Source organism: Rhizophagus irregularis, chromosome 1, assembly GCF_026210795.1.
Source record: "Rhizophagus irregularis chromosome 1, complete sequence".
NCBI classification, from domain to species: Eukaryota; Fungi; Glomeromycota; class Glomeromycetes; order Glomerales; family Glomeraceae; genus Rhizophagus; species Rhizophagus irregularis.
In genome coordinates, this window is record NC_089429.1 from 1,157,070 (window position 1) to 1,176,646 (window position 19,577).

The window sequence follows — 19,577 nt, forward strand, 5'->3', positions numbered from 1 at the left end:
TATAATTTAACAACATTATAAAATCGAATATTTTGAAATCATTCCAAAAACAATTAATTTACTAAATATCATATTGTAATCAAATAAAGTTTAATAAAGTTTAAACAACAAATTCTAAGCTAATTATATACGTAATGTTACGATCATGTATATATATAAAGTTACGTAGTTTAACAGATGAACATTGCGTAGCATGTATTATAGCAAGTAACTCAATAAATTTATTTTACTCTCCTATTATTTTGTCAATAATTCCACATTTACTAAACTTTACAGAAACTTTTTATCAATTATTAGATAACTTTGACAATAAAAAAAAAAATTTAGAAAGTTTATTTTTACAGGGGTTTTAGGATAATATCTAAAAGTATAATCCAAATCTAAAGTCTATTAAATACAAACGATAAATGTGGATAACTAATAGTCCATATATTATATATTTTTAACGATATAATTACTTTATAATATTCATTTTACACTATTTATAAATTTATGTTACAAGGAAGGAGTGTCAAAAAATGACAAAAATTACATACTCTCTACTCTCTATCTTTAACTCTTTATATGTTTCTATTAATTTAATATTTTAATATATTTAATTACACGCCAAGTGACTTGATAGCATGTTCGTAAAAATCCATGTCAACATAGTATCTTGCAAGCAGGTTCCTTAGTTCATCTTGATTGCTGGGACTATTCGTCTCAGTAGCATTATCAACCTCTCTTTCCAAAGTACTTATCTTCGATTTTCTATCATTTTTCATTTTTTCTAATTCCTTTAAAAGTTTCTCCCTATCCTGCTTTATGAATACAAACCGTGTTACAAATCCGAATGGATTCGCTCTTTTACCACCAAAGAGAAAGGCAAATATTACCCAAATTGAAAGGTATCCACCTATATTACTGAAAAGGTCTGCTAGTTTGAAGGATGGTGCTTCAACCTCTTTTATAACCCTTTTCGGCGCTATTATTCCAATCGATATTACCTGCTCATCAACTTGGATAACATCAAAAGCATTTTTTATAATGAAAGTTTCGAAGCTTCGATATGTGTAACTTCCATCTAAAACTTGTCGACGGTCCTCTGTATATTGGAGAATCCCACCATCATTTAATATTTCAACTCCTACATCATTAAATATGTTTCCTTCAGGAATGAGGAGCGTCCAGTCCATCTTATCGTGAGTGTCACCAATAAAAATAACAATACTGGTAGAATTATTGCTCTGAAATTGTATGTGATAATATCCTCCAATAGTATCCTTTGGCTTCGATGATAATCTACCATCAAAAAAGTGGCATCGTCCATTATTTCCTGTAATAATACTAAATCCGTCGTTTAAACTGTAGGATTTCTTACGTTCCATAAAAAGTTCAATATCATTAAATCCATTAAAACTGTCATGATAATCTGCTGAAAGAAATATAAGTTCACTATCTGTGCTTGAGCAAAAAAGTATGGATGGAGAAATTGTGTTCGATTCAAACGTTGCTGGTAGTACGTTTGGGGGATCATGTATCATTTTATAGATACTGTAGAACGTGAGTCCTAATAACCCAGCAGTAAAGAGGAAGAAAACTATCATCTTAAGTATTCTTGTGTGAATGCTTCGAGTACTTTTACTAGTTATATGATCGATAATTTGTTGGCGAAGATGAGGATATTGAATGATTCGAACAATAAATATGAAAATTATAAAGGCCACGAAAATCATGGCTATCGCTATACCGGCCAAGCCGACGTAACCACCGAGAACCTTAAATAATCTAGAATCAGTAAAATTATCAGAACCATCCATATTGTAAACTTTTTTACTAACGAAAATTTACTATTATTTCTTTTTTGATATCTTTGTTATTTCCTTTAACATGATTTTTTGGTTTCTAGATGCTTGATATATAAGTAATAAAATTAATTCAAGTTGTATATGTTATTTTTCGATTATAAATTCCAAATAAAGCGATTACCCCTTAATCTTAAATGCATTAATTGTATTATGGAGTACAAACTACAAAGCGATTTAAAAATAGATGAAATTGGTTCATTCATTTTCGGATCTTTTACTTATTTGATCAAACCTTAAAAAAAAATTTTCTTTTTTTGGTAAAAACTTTCTCAAATGATTCTATAATGTTTGTTATATTGGCGGCGGATCTTTTGTTGATTTTATTTCCTTTTTAACTATTGTAAATTCCGATATTGTCGCCATCATGCAATGTTGATCAAAATATTTTAAGCCACACTGTTGAAATTATTTACTAGACAATAAAGTTATTCTTAATATTTAATACCACAATAGTAATTATTTTAGTGTACACAAGATTATGGTTTTTGTATAACACTGAATTCCCGAAGGTGCTTCTTGTCTCACAAATCAGGCAATCATTGTCCCACTAACGAACTAAGTGGAGCTAATTAATAAGCTGTTCTTGCCTATATAATTATCTGGATTGTGAAAACTAAGTTACCTTAGTTGTTGAAAGTAAAATTTTTGTGCAACAAATTCGTGAGATGATACGCAACATACGGGGCTATTTTTCACTCAATCAAGATAGTTTGACAATGATAGTAATTACTATAATGAACAATTATAAATCATGATTTTAACTCTGCAAGATGATATTTAATCATTTCCTGATATATGCAATGAAACTTTTTATACGCCACTTATTTTTTATATAAAGGAAGGATATCAGTAAAGTTTCGGGACACTAAGTTTCGGAAATTTTAAGTTTCGGGATATTTGGCAAAAAATTAGCCGAAATAATTGCCGGCAAATTATTAACACGTGATATCAAATCGGAAAAAATACTATATTACTTTTTTTACTAAATATTGCAAAATACCAAAGTTAAAATTAAATGAACGCTTATTATGATGGCTAATAATTGAAAAATTCTTAGAAGATTTCATTTTAACTCCACTATTTAGTGACCTTTTTCTTTGGAATTTCTTTTATTAATAATTTAACGGATCACGTTTATTACCGAACACATTGTTGCTATTTTATTCTGAAGTTCTCAAAATAATTTTCCCAACTGCTTAAAGTTAAAATGTGAGAACCGTTATGGCTTGGAGTGATCGGGTTGGTATATACGAGAAATTCTTTGTCCCAGCAGGTTTGTCATTATAAGGAAGAGGTGAATCAATAATTCTGCATGTAAAATTTGCCATTCCATGCGTTAATGGTTTTGTGAAAATGTTAATTTACTACATCAAGACGTCAATGTTGAATGTTCCATAAAACATGGTATATGTCACACAAGCGCAACAAATTTTGGCGCGTTTATACAATTTATAAACTGAGAATTTAAATTGATTATCATATCCAGATTGCGGCGGAATTCAATAAACCGGATCATAAGTAAAATTTTGATATAACGAAATTGAGGTCTAGAACGAACCATAATAATTTTGTTCCCAATATAACGAATTTCTCGATATAACGGATTTTTGAAAAATCTTGTTATTGGAACGGACACGGTCCGGTATATTGAATTTCATTGTGTATTATCTATTTGATAATAAAGACAAGTGAAAAAATGAAAATACGCCGATCATATATTAAAAATTTATATATATTGGGGCATCAAATTCATTTTCTTGATTCTGAACTTGAATTTACATTTACAATAACTAAAAAATTTGGTGTTAAAAAAAGTTTGTTCTAGAAATCTCATTAGTATATTGAGAATATAGGCGAATGACATAAACGATTAAATCCCTATCATTATTATCAAAACATGATTTTTTAACTTAATATTAATATGATGACTTTTTCAACGTATTTAATAATACTGGAAATAAAGTAAATTTTATTTAATAATTGGATAGACAATAAATAAAAAGAATTATTTAAATTACAAAGAAATTTTAAAGACATTTCAAGACTTTAATCTTAGTGTTTAAACAATTCTAAATAAAATAAAAAAAAATTTAATAAATGGGTAGATTATAAGAATATATATATAAAAAAGAATTATTAAATAAATAACAAACTAAGAATCTTGTAAAAGAAACAAAAGGTAATGACAATAACAAACATCATAATATAAGTCTTTCATAAATACAGTTTACAACTTTTTATTTCCTATAATATTTAATCAATTAATAACAAAAGAATTAATTCAAATAAAATAATTGTACAAAATTATCATTATTTATAGTACATACCTAATTATTTTATTCTTCACTCTTCCAAAATTTCACTATTTAGATTTTCATTTAGTTTCTTGCAAGTGAAACTTAATAAACGACTTGTATGAAGTGCTTGTGAATTAGGTTTAAAATTTATTTCCAATTGATGCATTTATAAATTCCATAGTATGATAATTAAGATTGATTTAGATTAACCCGTATAAATAATTTTGAATTGTGCAACGCGTGATTCGTCTGCGCCTGATCTATTCCATGATTTTTATGCATAAGTAGGAGCATAGTATTTTATTTTATTTTGATAATAAAGAGCTAGAGAGGTAATGTTCTCAATTAATTCCTTGCAAATTTCGTTTTAGGTTAAAAAGACCATTTTTGAAAAATACAATTTTTTTGATGATCGGTAAATGATCATGTGACTTTAAATGAGACTTTCTCAAAATCACGTATTGTGCTGCGATATTATTTATTAGTTTCCGGTAACTGGCGTTTTACTAATATAAAAAGTATAAAATTAAAAAATTTTTTGTATGTGAAATATACACTTTATTATTTTTATAAAAGTAATTTTATTCTATGAATTCGCAATGGATATTTTAATAATAAATTTTTTTTGTATGAATTACATTTTAATAAAAAAGATTATTTCTATGTATTAACAATTATAAGCATAAGCATAGGGACTATGCATCAATACGACAATCACAGTGATGATGATCATCCTTACACCTAATGTTAATTGGGCACGAATTGTGCGACAATGTCGGACTCTTCATTCCGCCGTTCCGAAAGTTTAAATAATTATGATTCACAAATATCTCTCTTTTTTTCTCTTTGTCTACAATATGTCATGTTCAAAAATATTTTCGGAAGATTTGCCCGAATTAATTTATGGGATCTTAAAATATTTTCAGAATGATTATTCAACTTTACACTCATGCATTTTAGTTAACAGATTATGGTGTCGTTCAGCGATTCCATTATTATGGGAAAATCCATTTTCAATTCCTATCAAAAACTATAATTTTATTATAATTTACTCACATAATTCAAATAGTGATTTTAAAACAAAATTAATTGAATATAAAATTATTAATAATAATTCATTACCTCCGAATACATTGTTCAATTATCCTAGTTTTTTAAAATATTTGAGAATAAATAATAAGTTTATTTATTCTGTTCGAAATTGGGTTGGAAATGCTATTAGAACTTCAAACCCCGGAAATTTATCACTCTTATCTGATTTTGAAAGAAAGGTTGATATATTCGTATCATTATTTAAAATATTTATTGAAAATGAAATCAAATTACATACCTTTGAAATTGAGTTCTCAAGGATTGCTTGTGTTTATACATATCTTAATAATATTTTGGAGTTAATTTTACAAAATACAAATTTCATCCACAATATTAGAAATATAAATCTTTTTGTTGGTAGTAACTCATCTGGTATAATTCCCAATGCTAATAAAAAATATAAGTTAATTAAAAATAATCTATCCCAAATAATTAATTTACAACAAAATCTTAAAAAGATTTTAATATATAATGGTAGCTTTCCTTTATATAGACCATTATTATTATCAAAAGATTCTAATTGTTCAAATACCTTAAATACAATTACATTCTACAAAATCAATTTGGATTGTTTGAGTAAGAACATATTCGAACAATTAAATGTTTTAGAATCTATTCATTTCCTTTATTGTTATTCTTTAGGTAATAATTTTATTCAACAAATTAATAATTTGGCTAAACCATTTAAATTGAAATCTTTATTTATAGAAGGGGAACTGCAACAATTTGAAACAATGGAATTATTACAAAAATCTGGCAAATATTTAGAAAATTTTGGAATTGTACTTGATATTTATGGTTTAATATGTTCATTATATGAACAAATTTTAGTATTAATTACAAAATATTGTAAAAATATCAAATTTTTTGATTTTCGTGGACCTGTAAGTCTAAGTACTTATCAAATACTTAATTTGGTTGAAAATATCCAACAAAATCTCAATTATCTTACAATCGATGTATGGTATGATAATACTGGTTCTAATAGTTCAACGATATTATTACATTTAGGATATTACCTTCCTTCTAAACTAGAATATTTATGTTTTGATCTTCATTACATTAAAGCAAGTTGGTTTGAAGAATTTCTAAGACAATCTCAACATACTTTTATTAAAAAATTATTAATCAATAGCAGTGAAGGTCAAGATATCTTGCCCTTTATAAAAGAATATATCATGAAAAAGAAAAGGGTTAAGTATTTGGCTATTAGTGATTCTTCCCGTGAAGATACATTTGATAGGTATAGTCATAATGTTAAGGAGATTTGTTCAATGAAATATAATGAGGTGAATAATGTTAAGGAGTTGTTTTCACTGAAATATGAGGTGGATGAATTTAGGTTATATAATATTGAAGTGCAAAGTTATTTGAGTTTAAAGATTAATTCGTATAATTATATAAAGGAAATTAATTAATAGGGATATTCTTTTATATACAGTAAGTTGTTTATAAATTCCTACATATTCTTTAGTTATATTTATAGATTTATGTTTATATATTTAAAGTAATATTAACATTCTTTATTTAATATAATTTTTGTTTAACACTGATTATTAGAATATATGTAAAGTTATTTACTTATTTTAAATAAAGTTGTTTATTCATTATTGTGATTATCAAGAAATTTTTATTATACATATTATACTTATTGAATAAGTGTCATTATACGTACTTTATTTATGATTTACATCAGTGTTGGAAATTCAGATTATTTTTACATGCACAGACCGCACATTATTTCATAAAAGTTTTGTATAAAGTCATATATAATAGATGGGTCCATTTCCTATAATGGATTTAATATCACATATTTATATTTTATAAGTTATAAATAACCAATATTTCTTTATAAATAATTAACGACAATAAATAATTCCGCCCTTGTATATTATTAAGGAGATGTGTTACTACGTTTTTCTACATTGTGCATTTTTAAATTTGCAATTGAAAAGTAGAATTACATTAGATTAATTTTTTTTATAAAAAAGATAAAACAAAACAAAATAAAATAGTGTTAAGAAACTTTGTGCTGGTATAAAGGAATCTTTATTTAATTTAGATTCATATAATACAAACACAATACTAGACATTTTAAATTTCAAGTGAATTAGTATCATGCAACTTAAAATATTTACTGTCGATTTCTGTCTTTGTAAATAAAGAATATTTTCTTTTGTTATTAATATTAATAAACTGAACTCTTTTAAAAACTAGGAAACGGAAACCGTTGTAAGTCAGAGTAAAAAAAGATAAACTTAAAATTTGCGATTTCATAAGTCGATGACGTGAAGGGACAGAGAAATTTACAAGATCGATCATAGTGCAATGCGTAGATAGTCCTTCTCTTTGTAATCCAATTCATTATTGACGCAGAACAAGTAACACCCTATAAAAAAATTGGATACGTTTTTTATAAAGTTTTTATACGATTTTTTTTCCTTAGAAATAACGTATCATAATAGGATACGGAAAAATGCACAATTCCGTATCACTAAAAATATGGTTTGGATACGGAATTTGCACGGAATTCATATGGAATTTACATGATTTGATCACTGATTTTATCACGAAATTTATACGATTTGGTCACTGAATTTACTATTTGTATTACAGTTTACTATAATTATATTTACATAAATCTAATTTTACTTTATTAAATTAAATAAAAAATAAAAAATAAACAAAATACAAATACATTATGAAAATTCCCTCTTTATTAAGGCCACCTATTGCAACCAAAATTATCTATAAGTTCATTTGGAGTCAAACAACCTAAAAAAAACAAAAAAGAACATCTAACTTAATTGGAAACAAAACCCCCTTCATATAGTATCTGCAATCGTCCAAGTCACCAAAGGTCAGAATTCCTACAAAAAAAGAAAGAGAACTCCAGAATGTCTGACCTACATAAATGAAAAGAATTATGAAGCATCTGATGAAAAAGAAACCAAAATAACAAAATAAATCCAAAACTGACCTACAAAAAAAGAAGAATCTGAAGCAACAAAACTGAAACAACCTACAAAAAGAAAAGAATCTGAACCCAACTTACAAAAAAAAAAAAAAGAAAATTTGAACTGACCTAAAAAAAGAAAAAAATCCTGAACAATCCTACAAAAAGGAAAGGACTCCCAAACTGATCAACAAAAAAACTGAATCTTCTCACAAAAAAAAATCTGCTGGCCTATGAAATAAAAAAAAGGGATAAATATAAATAAAAAAGAAAGGGGAATAAAGAATAAATCAAAAAAAAATATTTTTTTAAAAAGAGGGTAACGAAGTTAGGAGAGTTAAAAAAAATTTTTTTTTTAAAGGGAGGACGTCAAAGTTAGAAAAATAAAAAATTTTTTATAAAGAGGAAATAGAAATAGAAAGAAGAAAATTTTTAGAAGAGTGGGAATAAAAGAATAAAATCAAAAAAAATTTTTTTTTTTAAGGGAGTGACGAAAAAAAATTTTTTTTTAAAGGAGTGATGAAAAAGAAAAATTTTTAAAGTGAGGTACGAAAAAAAAAATTTTTTTTTAAAAGGGGGTGACGAAAAAAGAAGAAAAATTTAGAAAAAATAACAAAAATAAGACGAGAGAAAAGAGAAGAAAAGGAAAGACAGAAAGGAAGATCGGAAGATCAAACTCATCAAAGTAAGGGTTTATATAAAAAACAAAAAACGTATCATAACAAAACAATAAACAATCACGTGATCTCGTGTTATGATACGAGATTTTTGTAAAATTATTTTCTAAAAATATTAAGTTTAAAAATTCCGTATACATTCCGTATGATTGATTTTTTCCGTATACATTAGTTTTTTTAAAAAATATTCAAAAATGAATTGCTTATTAAATATACGGAATTTGTATACGGAATCTATAGAAACGTACATAAAATGTATACAAAACGTATCCTTTCCGTATACATATTTCTTATAGGGACAGAACCACAAGGTTTTTATAAACATGATGCAAGATGGCTTTATTGATTATGATATTTATAAATAATTAATTTCAGTATATGTAACTCTGATCTAATTTTGTTTAGTTCAATATCAAATGGTTTAATAAATGATTTGGTCCATTTTCTGAATTTTTATAAAATTGTCCAAATAAAAAAAATTAATTTTTAGTTGACTAATTTTTTAAAAAATTCATACTTATTCAAAACCAAAATTTTTTAATTATTAATTTTTAATGACTAGTAATAATAATACAAAAAGAGAAACTTGACAATGACAAAATGAATTAAGGAGAAATTGTGCTAATAAATTAATGAAAATAATGGAATGAATAAAATGGTAAAATAATAATGAAAAGAAAAATAAGAAAAAAAGAGAGATGAAAAAAAAAACGATGTATTCTTTATACGCTCTGTGAATTATACTATGTAATATTTCCGATACTCGGAACTGTATTTGATGTCTTGTAATTAACAACTTATCGCCCTCTTTTTTTACTAATATGTTTTTAACCGTGTACTTCATCATCGAAATCAACATAACATGTAGTTTGGGTGAAGCCCAGTTTCACTGAAATTTCTCAATCACGAAGAGATACTAAGTTATTACCAATGACGAGAAAGTTCCAGAGAAATATAGCCAACACACAATTAAAATAAGAACATCAATATTTCGAAAAAAGGTAACCGCATGATGGCATTATTTGCAAACGCACAAACCATTAGGAAATTTTGATACATACTAAGACCCAATCACTGCTCCATGCGAATTAGGTATACTGTGCCACATTTTCTCTCAAGTGTGATCACACCTGCCGAAATTTTTCCGGTTTTCAGCTACGCCAGATGAATAATAATCTCGATCACGTCTCTTGATAATGTAATCACAGACTTTAGTTAAATTGCTTCCCTTTGGTATCACTACTCAAAGAATTTGATTTTCATACATACTTGGATTTAGGAAAATATAGCGGTATGTGTTTTTGCAAGAATATTTTTTCAAGACCTTCATCTCGATTCCATTTTTTCGAGATGATAAAACAATAACAACTCTCTGATCAATATTGCAAAAAATATATGTTTAGGATATTCGTGAAATACCTTGCTCCGCAATGTGACACATTAATTCGTTAAAATGTACTGCAGCCATTTTCATTTGTCCTGTAGTAGCAGCAACTCGTCTAAGAATTGTGCATCGGCATATTGATTATGTAGTGATGATGGTAACGGAGAGAAAGGGATTAAGATGTCGTAGTTGGAACTTTCCGAGACGGTAACGAAGATGTCTGTAAACTCTAATCCAAAGAGCGGTCCAAAAAATTAACATATAAGTAAAAGTAAATGAATTCTCTATACCATTTCGTTCAGATAACTTATTGCCAACAATTCTACCGGAATTAATTCAATATATATTACTGGTCTATTTGTGCTGTTGGAGCCCTCTGACCGTCTTGCCGCTCAACCACGCTTTTTATCCATTTTTGACTCTCCTTTCACAAAATATATTATGTAGATGAATATTGAACCATCAAATAATATGTATATATAAAATCATCAATCCGACTTTTTTTTAACAGGATTAAATAATATGAACCACTAGTATAAGAATTAAAAACATAAGTAAATTTTTAATTTTTAATAAAAAAAATTGTCATAATACTTTATTTGTATCCGTCTCTATTTTCAAATTGTTTATGATTAGATTTTATTTCACTTAATGATTGATCTGTTTCACCAACTAAGATAGTAATTATTTGAGAAGGATGTTCCATATGCGATTCTAAAAGAGCATCATTATGTGTTTGTGTAATCTTTGGTTAGAAGGTTTAAAAACATCATTAGTAACAATTAGTAACATCAATAGTATATTATTTGGTTAAAGGTTTTCTAAAAACAAAATGAACAAAAGTTTGATAATTGTATTGTATTACGCAAATCAAACCAACCAGATTTCGGGGGGCTTTTTTAAATAATAGTTCGTACTTTTTTTTTTTTTAGGCGTACACATAAATAATAGTTCGTACAACTTCTATAATCAAAAAAAGTATACCCCTTTTTTTTCATTCGTAACTAACTATATGAGGTGAACTATACGTATAGGGGTGATTTTATATGGTGTGACTGTATCTTTAGATTTTTATTTAAGGTGGATCACTGATATATTTACGTGAAGTTAAATTGATTTTAATTAAGCAAAATGACCACGCTACCATGTCTGAAAGTATTAATCCAAAGCCATTTGCCTGCAAATGGTTATATAATCATTCAAAACCACAGTACTTTAAAACCGTGGAGGAACTCAGAAAACACATCGCTAAACACGACATTAATTTCTGCAACCAATCTCTTTCAGTTTACGTATGTCCGTGGGAAGGTTGTAAGAAATCTTATAATAAAGATATTTTGTTAGAAGGTATAAAAATTTTTTTTTTTTTGGCTTGCTAGCTCCGCTGATGCTGTAGAAATTAGATAAGTTATTATTGTATTTTACAGAACATTTACGTAATCACATTCAACAAAGACCATTTAAGGTTGACTCAAAAACTATTTTATCCATTACATTGCTTTGTAAGCACTAAAACGACCATGTTAACTTTTTTCTTTAATATTTAGTGTCCAATTTGTAGTTATACCCGATTTGTTACTCCTGTTGCACTAAGTCAACACTTGATTAACAATCATAATAATAGCTTTGTGGACTTTTCAGGTGATGTTGAAATAGAAAAATTGAATTCAGGTATTGTTATCATGATTCTTTCCTCTATTTAAAATTTAGCTTGGTTACCCTAACATATTTTCTTTTCTTGTTAAGGAAAAGATGGTGGTGAAGTCGATATCTTTTTGAAAGAAAAAATTAATAGAGATGACGCACTTGTTGATGAAAAAGTCAAATATGAAGTCTCGCCAGCAAGCCATACAGCAAGATTATCCTATCGTGATGTTCTTGTCAAAGGGAGCGTTAATGAGAATGCTGCCAATACGTCGCCTATAAATTATGAAGAAGGTTTTAAATTATACTTTGAAGCGGCAGAAGCTATTTCAACTTTAATGGAAGAGAGGAAAGAAGAAATTGATGATGATTATGATTATGATTCTGATAACTATGATAATGTGCCTGAAGTTCCAAAAGGTCATTTAACTGAGGAAGAAAAGGACAAACTTTTTTGGGAAACAATTTGTGATGTATGTAAAGGGACAGAAGCTGTCACGATGATGCGTAAAGCTCGCAAAATGTTAGGAATGCCAATTTGAGCGTGAAATTTGTTATTAATAAGATTCTTTACAGCAAAGATTTTATTTCTTATAAATATATTCCTCATTTAGATCAGAGATTAGAAATAATAAAATATTTTTATTGATTTGCACAAGTTTATTGGTTTATTTATCTATATACACAAAATGTGCATAATTCAAATGCTTCACCAAAAGCTCTTGACTGTCTAATAGTGTGCAACATTTCAAGAGCATCTTATTGCTGATTTAACCTTGATATATTTGGATTAAAATTCCAACATTCCCTATGAACTCGAGCGTTACGATTATTTTTAAAGATTATTAGTAAATTTATATGTTTCATTTCTATGCCGTAAACTGCGATCCTTCTTTCTAATCGATTCCTAGTAAAACTGTCTACCTTCGAACGAGAAACTAACCTAGGGAATGAATCATATTGTATTGCTACTGGTAAGTTTCTGTTATATTCTCTTAAGAGAATATTATACATCATGCCGATAATGTGAGCGATATCGTTAGTCGCATCGAGAAATTTTGCACCTGAACATGGGTCTGCAATAATCAAAGTTTAAATTTAACATATCTAAATATCTTTACTAGATTAAGATATACTCACTGTTTTGATTTCTATGAACAACGATTAAAGCTCTATTATCAGAAATAGCATTTTGCCAGGTTTCTTCAGAAATATTTGATCGTTTAGTTATTGGAACTCTGATCCTATGATCGAATATCGAGATTACATCTTCACGATCAACTTGAACGGTATTTTTTTTTTCAAAGCAAACTCCATTTTTTTCAAGAAACGTTGCCATGACTTTGGTTACTGAAATAAAGGAGAAAGTATCACTCGTATTGTAATATATATTGATATTTTCTGATACTCACTTAATTGTCTTCTTGGCGTAGTACCATTGTTAAAAAATTTTAATAAATAATCAATGATTGATGTATTTAACGCCTCTATCTAACAACTGTATTATTATGTAAGAATTGGAACTTGCAGATTCTAATTAAGTAAATGGATTTGTGGATTTGAAACTTTAGATAAAGCGGTGAAAAAAATAACTAGACTAATCCATTCCAATGGTAAATTTTTCAAAAATCTGGTATATCGAGTCTGATATATAAAAAAATTCATCATTGTTATAGATTATGATAGTTTCAACTCTGTTATATCGAGATTTGAGTTTTCAGTTTTATTTTTATTTTATTCAATTACACGTATATTGACTAATCAAATTTTTTTTTTCGGACAATATTCTCAAATGGCACATTATCTCTCGCAATTATTCTTCATTAAAAATAAACTTTTAAACTAATTTTATTGATTAGAAAACAGTCGATACTACTACTTATAAAGAAATACAGTAAAAAAATTACGGAGGTTTCCGTATAAAAACTAATGATCCAAAAGAATTTGTACCGCTTTACCATGATATAGTACCGGTATCACAAAAAGTAGAGGACATTACACATTACGGCAAAAATTTCACCCATATAAATAATCATATTTAACGTCTATAAGACAGGTTGGTTCTCACTTCTCACACTGTAACAAATAAAAGAGATCGGCAAAGAACCTAACCTATAGACTTGTAAGGTTAGATTCTTTGTTGATCGGCTTTTCATATGATGGGGGTGGATGGGCACGGAATTAACAGAAAAGGATTGATTTACATATAATTTTTGTTCTTTTGTTGTCCTTTTATGGAATATTAAATAAATTGTGCAAAATCTGACAACTCCGAAAATTTATAAATTTATTTCATTTTTGAAACGAAAGCAACCTCTCCTCCCTTTTCTTTTAATAACACGACATGCTCAAAAATATTTTCAGGAGATTTACCCGAATTAACAAATGAAATTATACAGTATCTTAGAAAAGATTTGTCAACATTGTATTCATGCATTTTAATTAACAGATTAGTGTGTCGTTTAGCCACTCCATTATTATAGGAAGATCCATTTCCAAAAAAAAGATCCATTTTCAAGGGAATATCTCAAAAATCAATACTTTATTGAAATTTACTTGAGTAGATTAAATGAAGATGTCAAAACAAAATTATATGAATATGGAGTTAATAATAATTTAATATCTTCAAATTCATTATTATTCAATTATCCTAGTTTTATTAAATACTTAAATATAGATAAAATTTTAAGTTCTGTTCAAACGTGGGTTGATACTGTAGTGGGTAAAAACCAAGAGAAGCTAGTAAACTTTATTTATAGGTCATTGCTTGAAATGTTTATTGAAAATGAAGGAGATTTACATTCTTTTGAAGTTGTACTGCCTACGTATTATGATAATTATTTTGATAATAATATAGACTTAATTTTACAAAATCCAAATATTACATATAATATTAGTAATTTAACATTCCGTATTTTTAATTATAATACTCAAAATATGATTAAGTTATTGAAAATTTTATGTTCTAATTGCAATTTAATCTCATCAATGATTTTAGGAATTCCTATATATGATATTGATTATCGTTCATTATTAATAATTGAAAAATGGTTAATACAAATAATTATTTCACAACATAATCTCAGAAAAATTGCATTTGAATATGATATTGATTTATATAATCCATTTTTATCATTAAAAAATTCTAATTGTTCAAATACTTTAAATACAATTATATTTCATTCTATTGATTTTAATAATATAGTTAGTATTTTACAAGAAGTTTTTGATCAATTGAATGTTTTAGAATCTATTCATATTTTTTATTGTTCTTCTTTAAATTCTGATTTTGCTAAACAAATTATTAAGGTTAATAAGCCTTTTAAATTAAGATCTTTATTTATGGATGGAACATTACATTTTGAACCAATACAATTGCTATTACAGAAATTTAGTGATTGTCTAGAAAATTTTGGATTTGGATATACGATGTTTAATGATTATGATGAACCAAAACAACAATTTTTTTGAATTTATTACGAAATATTGTAAAAAGATTAGATATTTTGAATCGGGAATACCTGATGATAATAATATTTATTTATTCCTTGAAAATAATCAACATAATATTAATTATCTTACTATTGAAGAAAGTATTTATAGTCATATTGATCATAGGAAATTAAGTTCAACTGTATTACAGAATTTAGGACAGGTTCTTCCTTCTAAATTAGAATATTTATGTTTATCCCTTTCATATAGGACAAGTGATCTGGAAATATTTTTAAAAAATTCACAAAATACTTTTATTAAGAAATTAATAATTAAAAATATGGTATTTGATAGGAATGAGAAGATTTTATTTTATATAAAGAAATATATTATGAAGAAGGAAAGGGTCAAATATTTGGCTATTTTGAATAAAGATGTTTATACTAGGGAAGAAATCGAATTATTTTTTTTAAAAGATGAAGTAAATGAATTTAAATTACATAATACTATAGTTAAAAAATCCCATGATTTAAATTTTAGTCCATATAGTTTTTTAAATAATAATTATTTGCAATATGAATAAATAAAGACCTGTAAAATTTATTTATTATAAAAAATGGAAGTTGTACTTTAATTCATTCATGTACTGTAAAATATGGAAAACTTCTTTTAATGCTAATTAGGATTGATCGGCAACACCATGTTATAATCACCATCGAAATATGTAGAATGCCTGATAACTCCTAGAGTTATTAAACACATAAATAATTTAATTGCAAAGTGTATTTATTCATTTTACTCATTTTACTCGATAAATTATTAATTTAACTAAACCATTTGAATTAAAATCTTTACTCAAAAATCTGGTGATTATTTAGAGAATTTCGGATATGGATTTGGTTATAATAATCTATTTTTAAATCAACAATTTCTTCAATTAATTAATTATAAAATATTGTAAAAATATCAATTTTTTTTTTGATTTTTATGAATTTGAAAATCAAACTATTTATTCAAAGTTCGATTTAATTAAAAAAATCTTAATCATCTTTCTATCGACGTATATGTTACTTGATTTTTTTTAAAAAAATAATAATTTTGTAAATATATTTAATATAATATTTATTTCTTTATTTAATAATAATAAAAAATAAAAAAAAATTGGGGAAAGAAAAAGGATAATGAAAGAAATCGGTTTAAAAAAAGGGAAATTTCCGAAAAAAGGAATCTGAAAAAAAATAAGTACCTAAATAACAACACGGTCTAAAAAAAAAGATCGATAAAAAAATTAATATAAAAAAATCGGTCTTAAAAGACCGATTATTTAATAGAAAAAATAATATTCAGTTTGGGAAAAAAAATTAAACCTAAACGGGAAAAAAGATGAAAAAATTTAAACCAAAAAAAGCTAAAAATATTTGAAAAAAAAAATCGGACAAAAAAAAAAAAAAAATTCTGATTAGGGTAAAATTTCATTAACTGAAATTGGATTAGTTGATTGGAATGCACTCATGGGATTTCAAGTTACACAATTCAAACTATTTATACATGCTAGTCTAAACGTTACGGTTACACATTTTAGTTATATAGATTATTTTTTACGAAATTATTTTGTGAACCATTTTTTTTAAAAAAAAACATTACAATATATGATGCATGACGTATTGTTTAATGAGATCAATTTTATTTTACAATACGATATCAATCTATATAAGTTTGCGAAAAGATTTGTATTTCAATTACTTTAAAATAATTCCAAATTCCCAAATTCTCTCTTTGGCCAAATAGAATATATTGAATATGATAGATTTCTTAAAGCTTAGCCTTCAATTGCGTCAATAAATTATATGTCATGATATATAAAACATTACTAAAGTTCTTCAATCAATTAAATCCTATTGTTTATAATATCATTTTAATTTCTTCACTTATTAATAATCTTTAATTACATAATACTTACTATATTTAGTTAAACTTTTATTTATTTAATAAATTTAATTTCCTCTGTGTATTTTAACTAGTTTTTTTTGGTAATTTTGTTGCCGATCTTGAAATCACTGCAACGTTTCACCACTATTTTTTCTTTATTATCTTTTTAAGTCAATTTCTACATACGAATCAATAATATATTTTTTCTTTAATAAATTATTTATTAAAATGGATGAAATTAAACTTAGTGATGATGTATTTGAACAAATAGAAAATTTTAACCGTTGGAATTTAACTAAAGAACAAGAATCGTTAATTGACAAGTTAATAACAGACGAAGAATTTAAAGAACGTTATAAAGAATATGGTTTATGTAACAGTTGTAAACAGCCTAATACTGGTCATTCTAATTTTCCTTATTGTCAGTCATGTGATTCTAAAAGATTTCAACAAAATTTCAAAAATTGGATAAGTGGAAATCATGACGTTGATGAATTTATTCAAAAAGCACAATTAGAAGCTAATAATATGGATCAAATCGTAGAGTGGATTGAATATGATAAATTTGAAGATGTTGAATATTTAGCAAAAGGGGGATTTGGAACCACTTTTAAAGCAATTTGGAAAGATGGACATATTATTTATTGGGATTATAACAATAATCAATGGAAAAGAAAAGGTGAAACAAAAGTTGCTTTAAAATGTTTATATAATTCACAAAACATTACAACAGATTTTTTAAAAGAAGTAAGATATTGTCTTATAAATCTTCATTAACCTTTATAAATGTTAAACTAACTATAATTTTCTTTTAAGGTTGAATCAAATATTATAGCATGTTCACTTTCAGTTGGTTTTATAGTTCGCTGTTTTGGTATTACCAAAGATCCAAAAACAAATAATTTTATGATGGTGATGGATTTAAAAGCTGGTAGTTTAAGACAACATTTAAATAACAATTTCATTTCACTGAGTTGGGAGAAAAAGTTGGGGTGTTTATTAAGTATTGCATTTGGTCTTAAAGGTATTCATAATAAAGGATTAATTCATCATGATTTTCATTGTGAGAATATATTAAGCGATTTTGATATAAATGCTTATATTACTGATTTGGGATTATGTCAACCAGTAAATGTCAAATCCTCTCAAAATAGTAATAAAAAAATATATGGAGTATTACCTTATGTAGCTCCAGAAGTTTTAAGAGGGAAAAAATATACTCAAGCAAGTGATATTTATGGATTCGGAATTATTGCATATGAAATTTGTACAGGTTTCCCTCCTTATTATGATATAGCTCATGATGAATTCTTAGCAATGAAAATTTGTAAGGGGTTGAGGCCAATGTCTAATTACAAAATCCCTCAATTAATTTTTGATCTTATTAATCAATGTTGGGATGCAGATCCTTTAAAACGACCTAAAGCAGATGAATTATGGGAGTTATTAGGGAATTTCTATAGTAGAATTCATTATGAAAATGATGTAATCAATAGGCAAATTAAAGAAATAGATGAAATTAATAAAAAATCATCATTTTCAATAGTTCAATCACCATCATCGTCTACTAGTACTCTCCTATATACGACACATCCTCAAGCAGTTTATACAAGTAAACTTTTAGATTTTAAAAATCTTCCAGAACCAAAAAATGCAGTCAATGATGACTTAGAATATTCAGGTAATTTTAAATCAAAATAATTATTCAAATCTATTTATATTAATTAGTATTCTTTATTTTATAGATTCCTTAAGAATGGATTTTACTAAACTTGATATTAAAGGTGATTACTTTAGCATGTAACTTTTTATTAAATTTTAATTAAACTATTTTTTTTTTATTATAGATGAATGAAATTAAACACATTTTACTTTAAGTGAAAATATTTAGTATATAAAAAAAAACATAACAGATATAATTTATTCTTTATTTTATTTTGAACTTAAGGATTATTTTCAATTTACGGTAGTAAGGCTCATATTTATAAATTATTCATATCTGAAAAAATTAAAGATTAGCATTTTAATAAAATTTAAAAATTATATTTTTATTTGGTCATATTAAATTATCTAAAATTAATAAATAAATAATTAATTAACTAACTAAGTTTACTGTAAAAAAAGTTAATAATAATAAACGTAAAGTAAGCGGGAGTTCTTATTTTTTGAATTAAATTTAAAAGAGAATTTATATAATTTTTATGAACATACACAGTGAAATTCGATAAACTGGATCTATTGGTTCCACTAAAATATCCGGTTTATCGGAATATCGGGTATAGCGAAAAAATTTTGATATACTGAAAATCTATTATACTG

At 26.1% G+C, this 19,577-nt stretch overlaps 4 protein-coding genes across 5 annotated transcripts; 2 read left to right on the forward strand and 2 right to left on the reverse strand.

Moving 5' to 3' along the window:
• Window positions 1-599: 599 nt before the first annotated feature.
• Window positions 600-1,799, reverse strand: OCT59_000210 (uncharacterized protein; the record flags this gene model as incomplete). The annotated part of the gene is made up of 3 exons (XM_066138670.1): window positions 600-997; window positions 1,361-1,443; window positions 1,558-1,799. 3 exons carry the CDS (start codon window positions 1,797-1,799, stop codon window positions 600-602), a joined length of 723 nt encoding a protein of 240 aa, XP_065988144.1.
• A 3,202-nt stretch (window positions 1,800-5,001) lies between these two features.
• On the forward strand, window positions 5,002-6,654 carry OCT59_000211 (uncharacterized protein; the record flags this gene model as incomplete). Of its 2 annotated transcripts, none has more annotated exons than XM_066138672.1 (1): window positions 5,002-6,654. In XM_066138672.1, one exon carries the CDS (start codon window positions 5,002-5,004, stop codon window positions 6,652-6,654), a length of 1,653 nt encoding a protein of 550 aa, XP_065988146.1. The 2 variants fall into 2 exon arrangements, with proteins under 2 accessions (XP_065988146.1, XP_065988145.1); XM_066138671.1 differs by having other exon boundaries at window positions 5,971-6,654.
• Window positions 6,655-12,656: 6,002 nt separating this feature from the next.
• Window positions 12,657-13,236, reverse strand: OCT59_000212 (uncharacterized protein; the record flags this gene model as incomplete). The annotated part of the gene is made up of 2 exons (XM_025325928.1): window positions 12,657-12,973; window positions 13,038-13,236. 2 exons carry the CDS (start codon window positions 13,234-13,236, stop codon window positions 12,657-12,659), a joined length of 516 nt encoding a protein of 171 aa, XP_025178779.1.
• A 4,250-nt stretch (window positions 13,237-17,486) lies between these two features.
• Window positions 17,487-19,277, forward strand: OCT59_000213 (uncharacterized protein; the record flags this gene model as incomplete). The annotated part of the gene is made up of 2 exons (XM_066138673.1): window positions 17,487-17,658; window positions 19,207-19,277. 2 exons carry the CDS (start codon window positions 17,487-17,489, stop codon window positions 19,275-19,277), a joined length of 243 nt encoding a protein of 80 aa, XP_065988147.1.
• Between the last annotated feature and the right edge of the window lie 300 nt (window positions 19,278-19,577).